Source organism: Buteo buteo, chromosome 13 (genome assembly GCF_964188355.1).
Source record: "Buteo buteo chromosome 13, bButBut1.hap1.1, whole genome shotgun sequence".
NCBI classification, from domain to species: Eukaryota; Metazoa; Chordata; class Aves; order Accipitriformes; family Accipitridae; genus Buteo; species Buteo buteo.
The window spans coordinates 38,998,876-39,020,618 of record NC_134183.1 but is presented as its reverse complement, the minus strand read 5'-3'; the positions used below and the strand labels follow the sequence as shown (position 1 = coordinate 39,020,618).

The window sequence follows — 21,743 nt, the reverse complement described above, 5'->3', positions numbered from 1 at the left end:
AGCTGCATCCAAGTGTTGGGATGGGACACTGGATGGGCTCCATTGCAGCATCCTCCATGCCAGAGACCAGGACAGAGGGGCGATGGAACCAGCTAGTGGGGCAGGGTGACACCTGGACACAAACACATGTCTGTCACCCTGGCACTAATGGGTCAGGCGGTAATCCTCTGAGCAAAGGGTGGCCTTTTGGAGCTCCTGCTCCATCCCCAAAACTGCCTCCCTGCCCAGGCATGTCCCCACGCTTTCCCCGCCTTGGTTCCCGGCACTGTGGGAGATGGCAGGCGGCTCATCCAACACTGTGTGGCTGCTTGTGCAAGAGGTGATGGGTGCTGCTCCCCTCGCCTCCACCTCCCTCAGGTGACCTGGATCAGGTGACTCATCCCTAATCACCCCATCCATCGCTTGCAAGTGAGTGAAGCAGAAGCTGCCCCAAAAAAGAGGGCTGCCCAAGCAAGGGCAGGGTGCTGATGGTGGGAGCAGCACCCTGAGCATGAGGCTGCGAGCTCCTGGCGAGCAAGAACAAGTCCCCAGACCTGTTCCCTGGAAACTGTCCAATGAAGTACATACCTTTACTACCTGCAGAAATACCCAGAAAATTAAAAAAGAGGAAAAAAAAAACCAAACCCCAGTTATCATCATGGCCTCAGGCTTCCTGTAGGACCTCTTCGTGGATGCAGAGTGCTGGGTGAGGGGTAAATCTAGCAGTTTTCCCACATTTGCCAGCCCACAACCCCATCAGCACCCCAGGGAAGTGGAGCATCCCCCACCACTATTACGCCCCATTTCCATCACTGCTCGGGACAGATAAAGGAACCAGAGCAGCCCTATGAACTCCCCCCGATGTCCTTACACACAAAGGACTGTGTTGCTGAACACCTCCTTTAGAGAAGGTGGGAAACTTTGTCACCCCCGCTTTCATTTTTAGCAGTAGAGCACCTCCCCAAAAGACATGACTGTGATGCTTGTCTGAACAGCTCAAAACCCACAGCGCCTCAATCTCTTCCCTAGGCAAACACCATATGTTGGTTTGGCCACACCAGTGCAGAGTCCATCCCTCCACTACCTCTCCCAGCTCCAGGAAGTGCAACGGGTAATAGTCTAACCCCTGGCCAGATCACTCCTCATCCTGCGTACCACTCACATGGTTGCATCTTCCCTACATTAATTAATGTCAGCCTGCCAATTACCAGGCACCTCCTCAGTTATCCCTCTCCCACACTGGAGGGAGAGGTATTTCCACCTTTCCAAGAGGTCCAAAGCTGTAGGGGTCGGCGTTCGGAAGATCTCGCTATGTCACGGAAAGTTAGAGGGTTAGTCGCAGCCTTGTGATGTACCTGTAACCCCACCTCCCCTTGTTAGTATAAAAGGAATTAACTGCACAATAAAAGGCGGAAGTTGGCGCTCACATTGTGTGTGTTATCTGTCTCTTTCCCTGGTCCGGGCCGACCAGTGATCTAAGCGTGGCACCTTGATATGTAGCGAACGCTACACAAAGCCCCATGTGTGTCCACGCGATCACCCTTGAGGATCTGTGCCATTTGCTGTGAAGTCCATGTCTCCATCCACTTTGCAGACGCTGCCAGTGCTGGAGCTGATGCCACATCCCCAACACTGCCTGCACCAGCATACACCTCTGCAGCACAGCTCTGCACACGCATTTCCCAGCCACATCACTCTTGCCACCCTTCATTTAATTTTTTTAAACAACCCCTGGGGAGTGATTCAGTGTTCAGACTGGGTAGCACTGGTCTGGGACTTGAGGGGAAATAGCAAAGTCTTTGCACAGAAATGCCTTTATTTCCTGCTGGGCATGAATTAAAACTTGTTTTTACCTCCCTCTGCCAAGGGGGTGGGAAGCACAGCTTTTCAGGGCACCCAGCCAGGCCATCCACTGGGATGCAGAAAGAAATACCAGGGGATCGCAGTAATTGTGCCAGCTTCGGAGGGAAGCCCCCCACATGTGGGTCAGGAGAGTGTTTCTGCCACGCTGGGACCTCTCAACATCAATGCAATCTGCTTCAGCCAACCAAAATGCCAAAGAACGAGAGCAAACCCCGAAAGCTTGAATTTCCATGATCTCCACTCTGTGGCCAGATTAGTAACCTGAGCACTTTCTGCATAATGGGGCTGGGAGCCCCTCTAGATCTGTCCCTCTCTGCTGGTCTGCCTCACCAGCCACTGTGTCATCTTGCTCAGTGACTGACAGGTTGTCCAGGACCTTCCCAGGTAACCTCCCCCAGGGGATGGAGTCAGGAGCAGGGTCAATGAAGACACCATGCAGCCACAACCCATGCTCGATGACCTCAGCTGGGATGCTTCACTGGGCAGTGCAGGTGAGGGCTTTGAAGGCTTCTCCTGTTCTCCCCGGCAGGCTCCTGAGGAGCCTGGCAGCCCCAGGGTCTTCGTGCCGTAAGGAAGAGCTGGACTTTTCACCACTCTGCAGGAAAAGTCAAGGAAAAGAAAGCAAAGCCCCCCCAGGATCACTCACCTCTGCAATGCTACATGGCACCACGCTAGCCCGTAGCTCCCTTGCCTGCCCTCGGGCTCAGCAGGAGTGCCGGAGGGCGCTGATCAGCCCTGGCTAAGGCTGGACAATCCAGCCACCTCTGGAGGCGGGGACCACAAAAAACACTGCGAGAAATACAACCGTGACACACCGGGCTGGCTTCTTGCCCACAGCCTGGGGAGGCAGCCTGGGCAGGGAGGAAGCATCCCGGAGTACGCTGCAGCTCTTCACAGCAGCCAGCCCTCGGGATCGGCCGCGGTGGAGGTAGGCTTGGCGCGGGGAAAAGGGGCATGGGTGTTTCTGCAGCCACTACTGGGATGGTCCCTGCTCCTGGGGGATGCCAAGCAGCCCTTTCCTAGCAGAAAAGTGCCTTGGCCAAGTGCTGTGGCAAAAAACCACAGCCCGATTTCTGAGCAATATCCCTCCACTCACCATGGCACGGCATTGCCTCCAGCTGGCTCCTGGGACAGAGGGTTGGCAGGTGGTGGTTGGCACCCTGCTGCCAGGGGTGGGCAGTTTCCATGTCCCCTCTGGGTTACTCCTGTTTCCTTGGATGGCGAGGAGTTACCTCCGTCTGGGGCTCAGTGAGGAGCATCCCGACGGGGCGCAGCCTGCATTTGTGCGGTGATTCACCAAGCGCCAAGAACTGCAAGCGGGAGCATTGCAGCAGATGGCCCGGAGACTCCAAATCTGCTTTGCTCTGGGATGTACCCTGGGGAGATGAAGGGCCTCTGTGGGAGATGCCTGAGTATACATCCGTATGTGGGACTGCAATGTGCACAGGCACTGGAGACGCACGCACAGCTATGCCCAGGATAAGCAGTGCGCTGGCAAGTGGGCAGGAGATGACCCTGCGGAGAAGGCTGGGTGGGGTGGAAGTGTGGAGGTAATTTTTCTCCCTGATGTCTCTCTTGGTGCTGATTTCCAGCCACCCAGAGCAGCAGGATGACGCTGTGGAACGGCTCCTTCCCCTTCTACCCCGGCACCAATGCGTGCTTCCCCTTCGACACTACCCGGGCCATCATCATCTCCGTCTTCCTCTCCATGTTGGCCACTTTTATCATCATCCTGCCAGGGATCCGAGGCAGAGGGGTAAGTGGAGCTCAGCCCCCTGGTCCCTGCCCTGTGTATCCCACATGCCTCCCCCTTCCCAGTCTTGAAAACAGACTTGGGGAGCAAACATGCCCACAGGTTCATGGCCAGGGGTCTGGGATCCCTAGCAAGCCGTGGGGGTGATCTCCAGCCCAACCCAACATGTACCCCCATGCTGGAGATATCAAACTCCACCATCCCAAATTTATGAGGCACCCAGATCTGAGCTTGGCTGGATTTCACTGTGAGCAAGCCCGAGTGATTTCACAGGAGTGGAAAAACAGGGTGTGGCTCAAAGACCTTGCTCCACCTTCCCTGAAACCCCTGCAAAGGAAGGAGATGTGCACCATGCATGCCCCAGCACTGCTCGCAGGGCAGTGGCCAACAGACCCCACTGCGAGCCCACTGCTCATATGCCGCGTGCTTGTCGCATGCTTGGTTTTGCAGTGGGACTGGCCAAGAGGCATCTCCCCACCAAGGGACACACTGTGAACCCCCAGCTGCTGCTTTTGTCTCCAGCTGTGGCCAGCTGCCAACACATCCAAACACATGAGGTTTGGATAAGCGTGGAAATCCCAGCTCAGAACTATTAAAGGGAGTGTCTCCATCCTCCTTCCCAGAAAGTGGATGGCACAGCTTTCCCAAATGGTCTGTTTTGACCTTCTTGCTCTGCCTGGATCTCCCTGCTGCTTCCCCCACCCCATGGCAGGGATGCCCCAGCCACGTGTACCCCCTGTGCCACCCACTTGCAGAACCTGTGGGGTGACTCCCCAGGGGAGGAACGGGCCCATTTCTCACTGGCTGGCATTTCTAAATGACATGCTTGGTGCTGAGGTCCCCATGGCAAAATCTGACTGAGACCTGTCCTCCACCTCTGCTCACCCCTCACAGCGACTCTTCTGGTTCCTGCGGGTGGTGATGGCCCTCTTCGTGGGAGCGGTGGTCCTCAGTGAGTACTGGGGTCCTGAGGGGGAAGCTCAAGGATGCCCAAGACACAGGGGATGGAGAAGCAAGGTGAGGGAGGGTGAACAGAGCAGCCAAATGCCAAGTCCAGCCTGCAGGATGAGTTTATGGGGAAGACCAACCCCCATCTGTGTCTGGGACCTGGCTCCAGCAAGTGGTGGGAGGTGCAAGCAGCCATCTGTCTTGTCTCCGAAGGCTGGTACTCATATGCACAGACCACCTCCAGGGCAGTCACCGAAAGCCCACCGCCAACTGTCAGGAGACCCAGACAAATTGGCAGGTGTTTAAATGAGGATCAGTGCCTGGACAGTGCCCACACATCAGCCCCATTGCCTATAGGGCTAGGGACCGCACTGGGTCTGGGGAGAAACCAACTCAGGTGGGGCTCTCAGGGTCACAGGTCAGGGTTGATGTTGGGGAAGGACGTACAAAGCTTCTGCTCCTTGGGGCTCACAACTCAGGCCTTGCCCTTGCGATGGGGTAGGTGATGCTCAGGTCATGGTGACCATCATGGCAGGTGCTTCCAACACTAGATGTCTCGTCACCAGGCCATGACTAACCTTTGAAGTCTTCACAGCCATACAGTTCACCAGGGACTGGGAGACCGGCTGGGTGAGAGCCAATACCTCCTACAAGTCCTTCAGCCGTGCCCTGGTGAATGTGGAAATTGGGCTGCACATTGGCCTGGCAGGGGTGAACGTCACACTAGTGGGTGAGTGCTTATCACAACAGGAGGGGATTAGGTGCAAGTCTGTTAGCTGTGCACCTGGGTACTGGGGCTGTGTGAGCTGGAGCCCCTCCACCAGGAAGTCTTGAAGCTGCCTCCAAGGCTGAGAAAGGTCCTTAGTCTTCATCATCTGGCAGGAAACCCGGTGAATCAGGTCAACGAGACCATCAACTACAATGAGCACTTTGCCTGGAGCTTCAATGCAGACTATGACCACAGCTATAGTGAAGGCCTGGAGAAGGGGCTGCCCAGCCCCATCCTGTATGTGGCAGAGAAGTTCACCACGCAAAGCCCCTGCGGCATGCACAGGCAGTACCGCATCTCCAGCCACTACGCGTCCCTCACCCTGTGGTAAGTTAGAGCAAGAGGTCAGCCCTATCTTTGCTCAGTGGGGAGGTGGAAAGAACCAGGTACAGCAGAGGGAGCTTGATGGAGCTACTCTCTTCCCTGTAAGGCTATGCCAAAGCTTTGGCTGGTCTCTGGCACCCACCCTTCCGCAGAACCAGGGATGCTCATGCTTCCTGGCCTGCCCATCTCTCCAGCGTGCTCTTCTGTGTCCTCTGCCCTGATGTGCAAAATTGCAGTTGGAGAAAAATTATTCTTCATTTAAATGAAAGCAGATGCAACTATGTGGGGCTTATGGTGCAAGGTCCTCTCCCAAGCAAGATGTGGAGCCCTAATAAGACCAGCTGTGGGGGGTTCCTCTTGCATGCCCAAGAGGGCATGAGACCTACTGGTGGGGAGAAGAAGGAATCATCAAGAGGGTGCTCGGAGGCTATCTTGTGGTGTAAAGCTGAGAACACTTGAGTGTGTTGTGACCATGAAGTCTCAGAGCATCCCCACGTGTCTCAGAGGCTATGGGAAAGGCACTGCAGGGAAGAGTGAGTCTTGCAATTCCCCCTATGGATGTAGGCTCCAGGTCCCTGCCCACATCTCCTTTTTTATTTTCAGGAAAAATAACTAGCCCTGTCCAAACTTTCCTGCTATTGAGACAGAGTATTTCAAGGCAGGGATGTGGGTGTAAACTTATTTTTCATTATTACTCTTGGAATCAGAACAATCTGTTAGGCTCACCTCCCCAGCCAGCTAAACCCAAACTCCTTGCATAGGGCAGGGCTGGCAGCTGGGTTCACTCCAGGTGCTGAATCAGATGTGGGCACGGCTTGTGCAGTTCTCCAAACAAAGGTCTCCCTTGTTGCCATTCTCCCTTTGAAAAGGAGGGAACTGCCTGGGGGCAGCCAGTTGTGGAGGACCACAAGAGTCAGAGTTAATTTGGAGGAACCTCCAGAGGTTTCTACTCCAGTCCCCTGCCCAGAACAGGGCTGACGTCAAAGCCATATTAAGGTGCTTGGGGCTTTGTGAAATTCAACACAATGGCCCCAGGCGTGGAGATCCCCCTCCACCACTTGCGGGACCTATCCCGCTCCTCCACCATTCATGCAGTTACAGAATCGTTCGGGTTGGAAGGGACATCCTTAGATCAGCCTGTCCAGGCCACCTGCTCAAGCAAGGCCAGCTAGAGCAGGTTGCCCAGGGCTGTATCCCTCCACTGGGATGTGGAGAAGAGACCCTGAGAACAGGTTCCAAGCATGACACTTTCTGCTCGGTTTTGTGGTCCTTCCGCAGGATGGCCTTTTGCACGTGGCTCATTTCCATCCTATTGTTCTCCATGCCCATCCTGCTCTACGGTGGCTACATGCTCCTGCTCACTGCCACGCTGATGCTCTTCTCACTGCTCTTCTTCTTCACTGTGAGAAGTGCTCCAAAGTGTCCCATCCAGTTTGGCCCAGCTTCCCTGAAAACAGACTATGGTGGATCCTTTTGGCTGACATTAGCGACAGGTGAGTGCTCACCTTGCTCCTGGGGCTTTTGTTCTCTATCCCTGCAGTGATGATGCTCAGTGATACCCCAACAGCACCTCATCCCTTCTGTCTCCATGGCTGGTCACAGAAAATGAATTTTTTTTAAATGACATACAAGAATTCAGGATAGCATCATTGAGACTGGGGGGGGGAAATTGCTGAGCAGCCAGGAGATCTGAATGGCCAAAGTTATCTGTGTGGAGGTGTGCCCAGAGGAGTGCCATGAAAGTCAAGAATTGCAGAGTCAGGGAAAGACCTGGCCTGGAAGGACCCTCAGGGTTGTCCCTTCCAGACCTTGCCCAGAGCAGGGCTAAACTCAAAGCCACATCAGCCTTCTTCAGTCTAGTGGTGGATATGCCCATGGCTAGACATCCCCTGTGCCTTTCAGGACCTGCCCCACAGCTTTCCCACTCAGGGGTAGCAATTATTTCCTTTTATCAAACTGGAATTTCCCGTGTTACGACTGTGCACCTCCAAGAAGAGATTGGCTATTTTTCAGTAGCAGAAGATGGCAATTAGGTCCTCCTGTAGACTCCTCTTTTTCAGGCTAAACAATCCCAGTTCCTCCAGCCTTTCACCATACATGGGGGGCTCCAGACCCAACTCTCTTGGCCATCTGCCCCAGTTGATTGACTTCTCTTTTGTACTGGTGAGCCCAAACTGATGGCAGAGTCCAGTTGTGGAGAGGGAAATAACACCTGTTGACCTCCTGGCTGATGCCATGAGCCGTTGGCCTCCAACCCCAGATCCAGGTCTGGATGGGTCTGGGACACGGCGGGCAGGGGCTGCTAACGTGTCTCCCTGTGCTGTGCATTGCAGGGCTGCTGTGTCTGCTGCTGGGGCTGGGCATCATCATCCTGAACTCTGTGCAGCCAGAGAAGCTGAAGCTTGTCTTTAACCTGGACGAGGGAAAGGGAGAAGACGAGGAGCGGTGGGACACGTCCTCCCTACCAGCTGAGCCCAGCTCCTCTGCGCAGGATGTGCTGATGGTTCCCCTGGGTGAGCTTTGTGAGGTGACAGCCACCCAGCTGTAAGGCACTGGGGGGACGCAGGGCAAAGCCCGAGGAGACCCCTCCTGAATTCATGCTCCGGTCCAACCCCACCAGGAGCTCAGCTGGGAAGAGAAACGACAAGACCTGGTTGACAAGAATATCCAAGTCTGGAAAGGTGTCTCAAATATGACAGTTTGCCCTCATTTTTTTTGCTGTTGTTTTACTCACGAGCAGCTGGAAGAGCTTTTCGGGTGAGCAGAACCCATGACCCATCCCTGGCTGTCCAGTTACAGGCACTGGGCTACTGCCTTTCCCTGTAGCCCATCCCCAGCAAACCCTAAGAGTCCTCCCCAAGATACAGAGACTAAACCATAACAAACTGGACAGGAACCAAATAACTGCAGGCACATAGATATGAACCAAAGGAGAAGTAGAGCCCCTGCAACAGCACCCCTACCCTGAAGGCCCTGAGAAGTCCCCTCTGCCCAGGGATGCTCTTCCCATCAGCGGTCAGGAAGAGTGAGACACCCCACAGCTCAAGTTCAATGTAAGTCTGAGAGAAGTGCTGGGCTGTACATTGGGCTGGAAACAGCACAATCGGGGATTTGGTTGGCTCCTGCTTCTTACAGTGCTTCTAAAGACCCCAAACCACAGCCACTAGCCTGTGAGTTATTGGTGCTCTCGCAGCCCTCTGAAAGGAAGACAAAATGTTTCAGTGGGAGGGAAGGAAAGGAGGAGATGGGAATGGAGGTGCTACAAACAGATCAAATTTTGTTTATTTGGGTTCATGCCCCTGTATGTCTGATGCAACAGGCCAAAGCTTTTCTTCTGGTGAGGATGCTATTGGGGGGAAATCATGCCTAAAAGCAGGAGATGAGGCTGGAGAGTGCCAGATGCGGTGGCAGAAAGGGTGGGAAACCCCCCAGCCTCCTGTGCTTTCAGGGCATGGGGTCTGTCCCACACCAGCCCAAATAACCTGTGGTTGGTTGTAGCATCTTCCCACGATGTCTCCGGACCTGACATGTCTGGATACAAGAAAGAGTCAAGAAAGGATCCTCCTTTTCCTAAGGAAGTTTTGTTGGTTTAATCTTATGGCTTTTTTCCTGCTGCTTGGCTAGTTAAAGTCCTTTTGAGGCTCTCCTACATCCCTACAGCATGTTGTTCCCCACGACAAGCGTTTCTCAATGGCTACCATGACACATGCCAGTGAGCCTTGTCCTTTCTTGGGGCACCTTTGCCAGGGCAGCTTCCCCCATGGGAATGATGCTGCTGCTAGGGGCTTGCAAGCATTCACCTGCAGATACGCCCCACAGCCCCCTCTTAAGAAACCAGCCCTCGAAAATGCCCGAAGTGTTTCAAAGGAGTGGGTTTTTAATAAAATTTTATTGAAAATAATTCTTGCACATAACAAATCACCTTAGTGCAACACAAATATCATGCAAAAGAAATAAGTAACTTAACAGTGAGGGTTTTTTCTCAGAAAGAAAAGAGCCAAAGGACTGAAATTATGTCCTTTGCAATTAATTGGACTGCAGCTGTCCAGATCTCCATATTCAGATATGGCGATCTCCTTGTGCCAGCCTGTGGAGGCCATCAGGCCAGTGGGTTTGGTGCCAGAGCCCATCTTCTGTTTGTAATAACGTAACTTGATGTAATTCATTTCTCACCTTGGCTGGGTTTGACTCCTGCCCTCAGGCTTGCGTTTCGTGGGGAACCCAGCCAGCCCAACTGTGCTCCAGCTGGATGGGGGTAACTTCATTCTTCCCTCTCCTTTCTTTCTTTCTTGTGGCATCTTTTTGGCCCATGCGAGGCTACAAGTCTTATCACAACATCCTCCCTGCCAAACACCATCATACATTTACTCAGTCTTTATTTCTGGAGCAGCTTTTTTACTCTAGCTTGTGCGGCATCCAGCCTGACGGAGTCTGGGTCTGTGCCTGGCTTTCCTAGGTACATCTAAATGTCTACACTAAATGTCAGTGCTTGGGAAAGAAATGAGCAGGTTTAATCACTGGCTTTTGGAGGCGTGGGTGCTCCCTGTGAGAAATCTCACCAGTAATCTCAGTTTCTGGTGTGGGAACTGGCCATTGGAGACTCACTGCACCAAGCTGTGCCAGAGCATGGAGCAGGAAGGGCATTTCTCCTGGGACAGAGATCCCCAGGTGAGTGTGCAGCTCAAGTTGCTGGAGCTGTAAGGGGCTCCAATTGCAGCTTACTGGCTCTCTGCAAAGCCTGCCCTTTTCCAGAGGGCACGGTCAGGGATATACAGTCTGCAAAGTTACTTCTCAGCAAGAACCGATCCCAACGTGGACTCATGCACTCTTCAAAGGCAGTTGGATGGGGAAGTCGGTCTCTGGGGACATCAAGAAACATTTGTGCCCTGCCCTTTCGGGCCCACCTTCAGGAAAAGAGTGGGAAAAACTTTATTCTAGATGCTGTTGGGGTTGAGTTTGGAGGGCTGAGAAGAAGACAGTCCTTTGCTCACGAAATGAGGGTTGATGAACACTTCAGTCATGTCCTGGTACTCCTCTACATTGTCCTCATGGAGATCAAAGAAAGTTTTCAGTAGGTCCAGGTTGAAGTAGTGCAGTGTGACAACAGTGATCCCAGACACAAAACAGAGCAAGCCTGGAAGACAATGTGCTCTCTGAGAGTGTTCCTGTAAACACCAGAAAACTTCCCATCCCACAACCCTCCTCTGCTGGCCCCCTGCCAGGGGAAAATGCCTTCTCTTGTGGAAGATGCCTTCTACTGTATGAGGTGGCTTCAGCTGCTGTGCTGAGCATCTTAAAACCCAGGCATGGGTCTTAAAACCCAGGCAAGAGATCCCTATCTCCTTGTATTACTGCACCTCAGGGACTAAAAATCCCTGCACCATCCCTTGAGATGGGGATAGTGTTCCCCCTTCTGCCAGCCCTCTCTACATCTCTGCCAGGATCTGCTTTGCCAAGGCACAGGCTGGGGCTCTGGTGGGCTGCACTCCCCGAGCTCTCTCGCCTCCATTTCTAGGGGCAAAGCACTGGGACTCTTGCACACCTAGAAGGACAAGGTGGTGTGCCCTCATGTAGCTTGGTGTCCTTACCAATCGCTAGTGTGAGCCAGAAAGATCCCCCATAGCCTATGTGTAGGGTTGCGGTCCCAAACCGGATCAGGCACATGGGGGAGTTCCTCACAGTGGAGAATGAGAGCAACGAAAAGATCATGAAGGCCCCTGTGACCAGGAGCATGTACCCTCCATAGACTAGGACAGGCATGGAGAAGAGCATGTTGGAGATGAGCCAAGTGCAAAAGGCCACCCTGGAGACAAGAGAAGATCAATGGATGAGTTGTGCAAGTGCCACAGACTAGGATTCTCAATGTGAGGGTTTCCATGTGGGAGGAAGAATCTGGGCTCTAGGTTGCATTGTGTGAGGCCAAGCAGCTCTGTGGGCAGGCTGGAGTGATCCCTAGCCTCCCAGGCTAAGCAAGCAGATGTGCAACACTCACACTGCTACATCCAGAAGGCAGAAGCCCAGATTTCCTCTTCCCATTGCTCAGCCCACAGACCGTACCAGCCTCAAGGGCGCTATGGCAGCCCACTCAGTGTATCTAGAACATCTCAGCTCCTTGCCCTTCAACCTGCAAGGCAGTGCAGACCCCAGAGAGCAGCACACAGGACTGGGATAATTGCAGGAGCAGGCATAAGTCATTTTCAGGAGCTCTGGACTTGGCTGAGGAGCTGGGCGACAGGGGAAGCCTTCAGCTATGGGCCAGAAGCTCTTGGCATTGCCAGGCCCCTTTCCCAGCTTCCATGTCCTTGCTGTCAAACCCAGAGCAGGGGGAACAGTACTGCAATGGCCCTTGCCCTCCACAATCCATGGTAGAGGGGACCATCTCCTGACAGCTGTGGACCAGCTCTCCCTCAGCCTAAGTGAGTGACAAGATATTGCTGTGCAGCAGCTCCTGCTAAAGAGTCGAGATTGACCCCACAATGACAGCATCATCAGCTTTTCCTCATCTGGTCCCACTCCCAGACATTAAACACCCTCACAGATGTGGATGGGAGAGTTCTGCACATGCCCATGGGTCTCTCTGGGCCACCAAGGACAGCAGCTCCAATTCCCTCCATGGGGATGGACCCCTGCCATCATCACCACATCATGGCAAGGATCTTTACCCATTCCTCTCTCTGTGCCCAGCCCTGGTGGAGCTGACTAGCAGAGAGAACCCAGACCTCCCATCTGCTCAGCCCAAGGTGCCTACAGGGCCACCAGTTTGACCCCAGACCCTGCAGAGGTCCCTCCATGCACGTGGCTTTCCTCCTGGCAGCATGCAATCAGCATCCATCTCAGAGGCCTAGGGACAAGGTAGCAGAGCCCTTCCCACATCCTTGCATCTCCTCTCCCCACACCAGGAGAGAAAGACTCACCAGAGAGTGGCCGATGCGTAGTGGCCGGAGATGCGGTACTGCCTGTGCACGCCACAGGGGCTTTGCATGGTGAACTTCTCTGCCACGTAGAGGATGGGGCTGGGCAGCCCCTTCTCCAGGCCTTCACTATAGCTGTGGTCATAGTCTGCATCGAAGCTCCAGGCAAAGTGCTCGTTGTAGTTGATGGTCTCGTTGACCTGATTCACTGGGTTTCCTGCCAGAGGGAGAAGACTGAGGTCCTGCTGTGTCCCAGCAGCCTGGGCACTGCCAGCCAGGAGCAGGGGCACCCCAGTGACAGCAGGGTCCCAGGAGCCTCCACGCAGACCAAGGCCACCCACAGATGACTTGGAGAACTCCTGGGGCCATGGCCTCTCCAGAGCTGCAGATGGGGACATCAGACTCACCCATGAGCGTGATGTTCACCCCTGCCAGGCCGACATGCAGCCCAATGTCCGCATTCACCAGGGCATGGCTGAAGGACTTGTAGGAGGTGTTTGCCTTCACCCAACCAGTCTCCCAGTCCCCCGTGAACTGGACAGCTGCCAGGAAAAGTAAAGCTAGGGTTAAAGAGAGGCTGGTCTCAGGCTTTGCTGTGCTTAAGGGGAGGATCACGGGCAAGCACGAATGGTGGCGTTCCCACCGTGGCACTGCAAGGGAGTGTAAGGAGGGCAGGAGAGCTGACTCAGCCACCAGGACGTGCCTCAACCAGCTCCCACGCCCTGGCAGAGCTCATGTCCTCCCCTCGTTGAGCATCCACTCCCTCAATCCAGGAGGAGGGGAGCTCAGATCCCCAGGGACAAACCCCATGACCTGATTCCTCCTTGGACATCCTCTCCAGGACTTCCCTGCAAGCTTCCCACCACGGCAAGCACTGCAGCCCCCAGGGACAGACCTCGGAAATGAGCCCATTCCTCAGCCTTGGGAAAAGGGGTGAGTTTCATTCCAAATATTAAGGTCCCTAGGTTGTACTGTTACTGAATAGTGAAGATCACTGTCAAACGGAGGCAGTGGAGAGGGGTGGCAAGCTCTGACAGTCATTTCAGCTGGGGGAAAAAGAAAAATTCGAAGCATTTCCAGTATAATTTTTTTTGGAACAAAGTATCATTTTCTGAAACACTTTCACTTTGCGGTGGGCTTAATTTTCCTGCACTGAAATGAGCTGGAAGTGAAGGTGATGACTTAATCTCAGGCTGAACAAGAAAACGTGCCCGAAAATAAGTTCAGCTGCTGAATCAACTTGTGAGGGCACTGATCCAGTAGCAGCACTGCAGGAACGTTTTCTAGCTGCAGGGTCGAGTGTGCCCTGCCGCCGCCAGACAGAAACCCTGACGCTGGCTTTAAAACACTTAATTCCTCCTGTGTGCTCAAGCAGCACCCGGCTGCATCCTTGTAACAAGAGCGGCACTGGATGGCCCTCCAGGGTTGAGCTGGTTAAGGCTGTGGAGCAAGTCCTGACCTCCACCTCTCTGCCATGTCCAGCCTGGCACCACGTTCCCGGGCAGCTCTGCTGGCATCTCTCAGCACCTGGACATCCCCAGGCAGAGGGTGACCACCACATGTCAGACTGGCCCATGTGTCAGCCAGCAGAGTTCCGCAGCTGGTCACAGCCTGGTTATCTACTTCTATTGCCTGGTTGAATCGGCAGCTGAGTCATTTAGGTTGTGCTTCATCATCCCTCTCCAAGCAGTCTTGTAATCAGCCCAGTCTTTCACATCAGAATTTCTTTGATTTAGGGTCAGGGCTGGTTGCTCTCCCCACCTAGCATCTTCTATCCCCTCTATCCCCCTCTTTTGCTTACACATCCTGTCACCCTGTCTGAGCTGGAAATCCTACAGCCTGGTTTTCACCACCATCCCATTTATTACAGAAGATTTCCTGGTTTCTACTAAATCAAATCCTCTCCTTCATCTCCTCCTGCCTTGCTCCTTGGAAGGTCTTTACCCCCCCCTGCCCCAACCTCTGCCCTGCCTGTGTTTTATTTCGAACTGCTTTCTCCACAAAACCACAAGGGTCCTCTCATCCTCCAAACATGCCTGGCCACAGTCCATGCTGCTCAGCCATGCTCCCTCAGCAGCAGGCAGCTCAGGAGGGCTTGCATGGTGTGGGACAAAAATGGAAGGTCGGTGAGGAGGATTGTAAACACACTCAAGTGACTTGCAGCTGCGATGTAGAAAAACACATATATGATACTAACTGTTGTTTAGCCTTGTGTGTTGGACAAGTAGAACATCTGTGTTTAGATAACATAGGCCTGTAAGAGACTTAGAGGCACTCTATTGAACATGCTTGAGATTCCTGCCCTGCTGTGGGAAAGAACAAAGCACAGTGGCAAACTACACCTCCATGAATCATAGAATGGCTTGGGTTGGAAGGGACCTTAAAGATCATCTAGTTCCCACCCCCCTGCCATGGACAGGGACACCTTCCACTAGACCAGGTTGCTCAAAGCCCTGTCCAACCTGGCCTTGAACACTGCCAGGGATGGGGCATCCACAACCTCTCTGGGCAACCTGTTCCAGTGCCTCACCACCTGGATCCCTGAAATATGGGCAAAACCAGCAGGTTTGGTGATCCTCTAGCAAGGGCTGAACTCCACAGTGCCTGTGTCGCCACTTGCGTGCCTCTGCCTGGGTGCTGCTTTGGGGATCCCCCGGTTTGTGAGGTAACAAAAATAAATTTACTCTTTGCATTTCATCCGTGGTTTTGTGGTTGTTCCTGCATCCTGCCTGTATTGGCTCACATACACAAATGGAGGAACATGGAGCTGTGCATCCCACCAGAGCTGGGGCTGCTCGAACTCTGTGGTGCCATTACAGCCAGCAAATCTCCCTCTTGAGACAGAAGTGACCACTGGCACCTTCAGGTGCTCTCAGCCTCCGGTGCCAAGGATGGGGAAGGCCTTTTGGGAAGCTGTCTGACTGCTTTGCAGAGCAGGGGTAGGATAGACCCGGCAACCAGCCTTGGCCAGGCCATGGCTGTGACCACCAGCTCGCATTTCCTGGACACAGAACCTGCCCCGGGGTTTAATCCTGCCCCCAGACCCACCCTCCAAGGGCTGTGCAGCACTTACCAACAATCACCACTCCCACGACGAGGCTGAGTAGAACCCGGACAGTCCAGTACAGCCTCTGCAGGGAGAGAGGTGGGACATCAGGCAGGGAAGAACAGCCCCCGCTGTCCTCTTGCCTCACCCCGAACCAGCCGGGAGTGTCCCAGCATCCAAAACGTGGGGAGCAGATGCTTATCCCCAGGGAGAGGGGTCACGCACCGCCCGTCCGCGGATGCCAGGGATGATGAGCAGGAAGCTGCAAGCGAAAGTTAGGAAGACCACGATCACTATGATGGTGCTGACATCGAACACAAAGGCCTTCCTCTGCTGCGGGTAGAAGGGGTAGACACCATCAAAGAGAGTCATCCTGCACCTCCAGAAGCCTGCGGGAGAGAGGGGGTGACAGCAGGCACCCTGCACTGCCTCAAGCCTGTGGTGGCCAGCCCCAGCTCAGCTCTGGAACAACCAGCTGCAGGAGGTCCACCTCAAAACTCCCCAGATGGACAAGGAAATGTGACACTGTAAGGAAACAGGTAGGGTGAAATACTCCCCAGCAGAGAAACATCCCACCCAAAAGCTCTCAGTGGAGTAGAGGAGGTGCCTGAGGCAGGGTTCCACCAGCCTGGAGGGATTGTGGCAGCCTGGAGGGATTGTGGCAGCCTGGAGAACCATGAGCCACTGTCCTGCTGCAACTTGAGGAGCAGCCCAAGCGCAGAAACCTGCTGAGCAGCTCCTCCCCAGACAGAGCTGGGTCTTTTCCTCCAGCAGATGCAGCCAGGGTTTTCTGCTTTGTGGCACACCCTTAGAGGAAGTCCACGAGCCGGCGACCACCGGCAGATGCAGCCTTCCTCCAAAATGACGAGGAACTACTGAGAACATTGATTTCACAGTAGCAAAATTATCTCCAGTCAGGGGCCACCGTTGCCAAGGGGAACCAAGCCCACCACCCCCTTTTCCACCCCCTCTCCTCAAAGAAGCTTTTCCCCAGGAGCTGCAAAGTACAACCTGGGGAGGGAGGACTGTTCCTGTGCTTGGTCCAGAGGGGCCAGAAGCAAGACCTAGAGTTGGCATGTGTGTCCGAGGAGCACACAAACATCAGGAGCACATCTCAAGGTGAAAGGCAATTGAGTTACGTGAGACAACGAAGTGTGTAATTACCATAGATGGCTTTGAACTCCCACCGACACTTCAGTTCTAGCAATTACAGAGCTTCCCCTGTTCCTAGGTTAGATCTTTGCTACCAAAACTGATTACATGCTTAGTCCCTTTATTTTGCTTATTTAATAGCATCTCTGCACGTAACTACCCCAGGAAGTCTTCAAAAGTCAGGGAACGCTAGAGCTAATATGACTCATGACCAAATACAATTTCATTCTGTCCCTGCATGGAGGAGTTGATTTTATTCTCATTTTCTGAAAACAGTATTAATCGTATTTTTTAGGTAGGATCCAACCTAGAGCAATTCAGCCACAAAAAAGTGGGTCCCAAATCCCTAGAAGCAGGTGAGGATTACAATAAGTATCATAAAACAGTTTACCTGGGCAGCTGGTCACTTTTCAATGCATAAAGCAATATTTGGTTTCAGAATAATTCTCTGTCCAGTAACCCAGATCATTACAGCAAACAATTTTAACAGAGACTGGGTTTTTACAGCTGGCTCACAACTGACCTGGACCTGACTTTATCTTGACTCTCTGCTCTGGACTAACAGAGCTATCATGTGCACTTGCAAATGTTGTTTTGGGCTGTTTGCTCTAACTGTTTTGGCTAGTTCCCTCAAAAGCCAAGCCCAGAGAAGGGCAGCCTTCAGGTGCCATTCCTGCTATGATTACCTGGCAAGCAGAAGCTGTAATTGATTCCCAATGCTACAACGTCAGACTGAAGGCCAGCTGTGGGGTCCCCAGCCCAGCAAATGTGCCCACAAAACAATCTGAGTGGCTGAAAGAGAAGAAATAAATGAACAGTTTAGCCTAAGACAACTTAAATCTTGATCACTTGAACTCCACTGGTTTCATTATATCTTTGCCCAAATTCCATGAGAGGTGCAAAGAGGGAAGGAATGATTTCCAAGATTCACTGAAATGAAACACTTCACAGCTTAAAACAGATCAACAAATACATGACAACTGAAAACCCAGAACGTAACATGGAAAATGTTGCCTCGTTAAATCTAAATTTAACCTTCAAACAATATAAAGGGATGTTTGCATTTCCTTTACACTTTGCAACTTCTGGGAATAGTTTTATAGAGAATTTCCAGAGAAACAACTCTTTCTGTTGCTGTCTGCTCAATCTTTCTCACTTGATTACCCTGCACAGAAGACCAACTCCTTGGCATTTTTGCAACTTTGAAGTGGAAAACTGGTGCCTGCAGCTCAGGGCAGGAGAAACTGAAGTTGTTGCAGCTTGAAAAGCATCCTCCATGCAGAAGCATGGCTGTGGCCCTAAAGCCCCTGCGGTTAAAAGACTAGAGACATCTTCAAAGAAGGATCAGTAATTTAGCAGAAATCGACAATTTCTCTTTTGTTTAAAATATTCTGGACCGGCAGGGGAGAAAGGCAAAGGAGGCAGAAAGTTTGCCCAAACCCCAGCAGTTTCCTCTGTACAGAAACCTCATTTTCCTGCCCCAGAATGAATCAAGCTGGAAAGGACATTTCAGAAGTGCCCAGCCAAGATCTCCTCACAGCAGAGCCAACAGCAGTCTCAGGTGGGGTTGCTGAGGGAAATCTTTTCCCCTGGAAAATGAACGCACAGAGCTGCAATTCCGGGATGGTGGGGACTCACTGCATTTTCCTGCCCCTGTAAGAGGGTCAAAGGAGCATAGGAAAAACCTCCAGTTTAACTCAAGATGGGGATGCATCCCCTCCTCCCCACCCTCGCCTAGTCGGGACCCCTCAAGCAGGGTAGGCAGCGTCCGGGGGCTGCTCCGCGGAGCGCGCCAAGGGCCGGGGCAGGAACGGGGCGGCGGGCCGTGGGGCAGGGGCGGGCGGGCAGCGGAGCGCGGGCGGGGCGGCGCGGGGGGCGGCGGCCCTTTCCTACCTACCTACCTGCCGGCGGCGGCGGTGGGACTCCGGTGGCACCGTCCCGCACCGCGCTCTTATAGCCAGCCACGGGCGCGGAGCCCTATGTAAATGCAGGAGCGGCCCGCCCCGCCGCACTGCCCACTGCACGGCCACGCAAGGTGAGCACCGCGACCGGGGGCTACGGACACGCGTGTCCCCGCGTGTGGGGGGGGGGCGGAGGGAGGGTGGGTCTGGGGGATCAGGGCCACGCGTGTCTCCCCTTGCGTGGAGGCTGGGGGATGGGGCCCACGCGCGTCCCACCCACCCCTGCGTGGGGAACCGGGAGCCAGGGCCATGCACGCTGCTACCTGCGGGGGGTGTCGGGCTACGCGTGTTGTCGCCAGTGGAGGGGGCAGGAGGTCGCGCTATTCCCGTCTCCTCCTGCTTGGAGGACAAGTTGGGATGGGGCCATGCGTGGGGGGAATAGAAGGAGTCGGGCCACACTTTTCTCTTCTGTGTGATGGACAGGGTGGGATGGGACCATGTGCCCCCCCCTTCCTCCCCACTTGCATGGAAACCAGGGTGCTGGGCTACTGGTCTCCCTGCCTGCTTGGGGGACAGGGCACAGGGTGAGATGGGGGTACACGTCCCCATCTGCATGGGGAACCAAGGGGTTAGGGCCACTTGTGCCCCTGCCTGCTTGGGGCACATACCTGCATGGAGCACTAGGAGGTTGGGGCCACCCATGTCCCTGCCTGCATAGAGGACTGGGGGGGTCTGGGTCATGCGTGTCCTCACCTGCAGGGTGCGATGGAGCCATGCATATCCCTGCATGCGAGGGAGCAGAGCCACAGGACAGAGCAGGTTGGGACTATGCACGTCCCTGCCTGCATGGGCACAGGACACCGTGGGGACAGGCAGGCACCCCTTATGTCCCACCAGGGGAGGGAGTCCCTGCTGTGCACTGTGGTGGCCACTGGAGCATCTGGCCCCAGGGGTGTCCCCAGGTGGGAAAGCTGGAGACATCACCGGTCCCTGTGTGCATGGTGTCCACAGCGTGTGCACAGGTCTGGGATTTTCTGGATGACATCCAAGGCCGGGGAGATGCAGCCTGTTCTGAAACCCCAGGGCTGGCTGGGTGGTGGGCGAATGTGGCAGTCTCCCAGTCTGTCCCACCAGCACTGAGGAGAGGTAGAAATAAGCTGTGACTAACCAGGACTGCAGGGATCAGGCTCCAGGCTTCTCAAATGCCTTGAAACTGCTCTCCTGTACCTGCACTAGGTTCTGCAGTGGGGCTGCTGCTCTCTCAGGATGCTGATGTATCCCACAGTCCCATCTGATGTGGCTCTGGGGAGAGCTCTGGAGACATTTGGAGGCTGAAGCCCTAACTTTAGGAGAGCCAAATCTGTTGAGATCAGGTGGAGCAGGAGATCCTTGCTCTGGGGGAAGCCATGTGTTTGCACTCTTTGCAGCATGGTTTTTGGAGGGGTGCAAAACTCCAGGCCTTGCTAAGGGCAGAGGGATCCTCTCTGATGGGAGAAGACAAGGCTGGGGAAGCATGTGCTTAATTTCACTAGGTGCAGAGGGAGGGAATGACTTTCCAAAGGTAGCACAGGGAGTGTGTGGAAAAGCAGAGACTGAGGGCTCATCAGACCTTACAAAATTCCTGGAATACTTGACAAGTCTGTGGAACTAATCCAAGCTTGCAAAGCTTTCCCTCAGCAAGCTGCACCATGGGCTTCCAAGGTCACTCTGGTTTCTTTATGTCAAGGAACCCCCTGGGTGGTTTGCAAGATTTGGGAGGCAGGTGTAAGAGCAGGGGGGTCTTTCTGGAGAAGCCTGGCAACTGGTCCTCAACACATGGGAGAGCACACTGGGGAGGTGAAGCTGGAGCTCTCAGCTGAAGCATGGGAAAAGAGCTTGTGGGACAGCTGAGTGCCACTCATGAGATGCCCACCTTCCTTGGGATGAAGTCCCTAGCCCAGAACTGCATGTCCCTCTTCTTGATGCATCCTGTAAAGACTGCTGGGAGTCAGCACTGTCTATGAGGAGGTTCCCAGCAATAGCTGGAGAAAGTTTAATAGGCAGGGGAGACATGATGTCAGTGTCTCCTCATGCCCTTACAGAAAAAGTTCTGCCAGGGGGAGCTGATCCTGGGGAAGGGAAATGGTTCTTGAGGTTTGGCTGGGAAAGACAAACTGCTGATGTGCCCAGTAACTTGTAGGAAAACGTAAAGGCAGTGTAGAGGCATGGAAGAGAAGTTCCATGTTGGTAGGAAAGGCCCTCAGAAGTCTTTGGTGCAACCTACTGGTTGGAGCATGACCACCACTGTCACTGTATCACACTGGCTATAGTCGAGGCTGGAAAGCCTCCAGAGACACCCCTCCCACAGTCTTGGATTGACTAGGCAATCAGCGGGTTTTCAGTGCTGGGCCATGGAGAGATGAAAAGTGCATGAGACCTGGCATGTCATCTCATGGCTTGGGTCAAGAGCAATTCCCATATCTGAGGAAATGGGAGGTTTGCTCAGTGATAGAAGGAATTTTAAAACACATTCTCTGCTGGAGCCCTGTGAGAAGACCCAAGGGGAAGGGGGAGACATGCTACACCGTGGCTGTGGTGATGCACTTTGAGATTGGCGTTGCCCCATGTTTCCTGAGCGACTTTGGTAAATCTTCTGTGGCACCCTCAGGCCTCAGCACTAGATGAAGGTTGCAACTCTGTACATTTTGAGTCAGCAGGAGATAGATCCAGCCGTGTCTATGGGGACTCCCTTCCTACAGTGCAGGAGGTCACGTGGACCTCTGTGCACAAGCAAACCACAACCGTTGCTCAGGGTGTCTCCAGCCACACAGCCCTCCACATTGGTTTCAGCAGGGAACAGGCTGTTTCAATGGGAAGAGGTTTCTGGCAGGAGCGTCCCATGTGGTGATGGTGACTGGGCTCTGCCACTCCTGGCAGAGGTCCTAGGCATCTCCTTGCTTCACCCATTGGCCAAACTTTCATGTTCCCCCTACGGGATGGGGCTCACGGAGCCTCTGATTCCCAGCAGCTGCACAACCCAAACCTCACACCCACAAGACCATGCTCAGCAGAGGGCTGTGGGATGGAAGAGCTCTGGGGCCCCTTCCACAGGGACATG

General features: G+C 53.9%; 2 protein-coding genes across 2 annotated transcripts; one reads left to right on the top strand and one right to left on the bottom strand.

The window, feature by feature from the left end:
* The first annotated feature begins 3,451 nt into the window (after positions 1-3,451).
* DUOXA1 (dual oxidase maturation factor 1) lies at positions 3,452-8,196 on the top strand. Its single transcript, XM_075044006.1, has 6 exons — positions 3,452-3,598; positions 4,490-4,547; positions 5,139-5,273; positions 5,426-5,639; positions 6,915-7,129; positions 7,970-8,196. Exons 1-6 carry the CDS (start codon positions 3,452-3,454, stop codon positions 8,182-8,184), a joined length of 984 nt encoding a protein of 327 aa, XP_074900107.1. The 3' UTR covers positions 8,185-8,196.
* A 2,374-nt stretch (positions 8,197-10,570) lies between these two features.
* DUOXA2 (dual oxidase maturation factor 2) lies at positions 10,571-15,965 on the bottom strand. Its single transcript, XM_075044004.1, has 6 exons — positions 15,819-15,965; positions 15,621-15,678; positions 12,955-13,089; positions 12,551-12,764; positions 11,225-11,439; positions 10,571-10,770 (listed from the first exon to the last, which is right to left on the bottom strand). Exons 1-6 carry the CDS (start codon positions 15,963-15,965, stop codon positions 10,571-10,573), a joined length of 969 nt encoding a protein of 322 aa, XP_074900105.1.
* Positions 15,966-21,743: the final 5,778 nt, after the last annotated feature.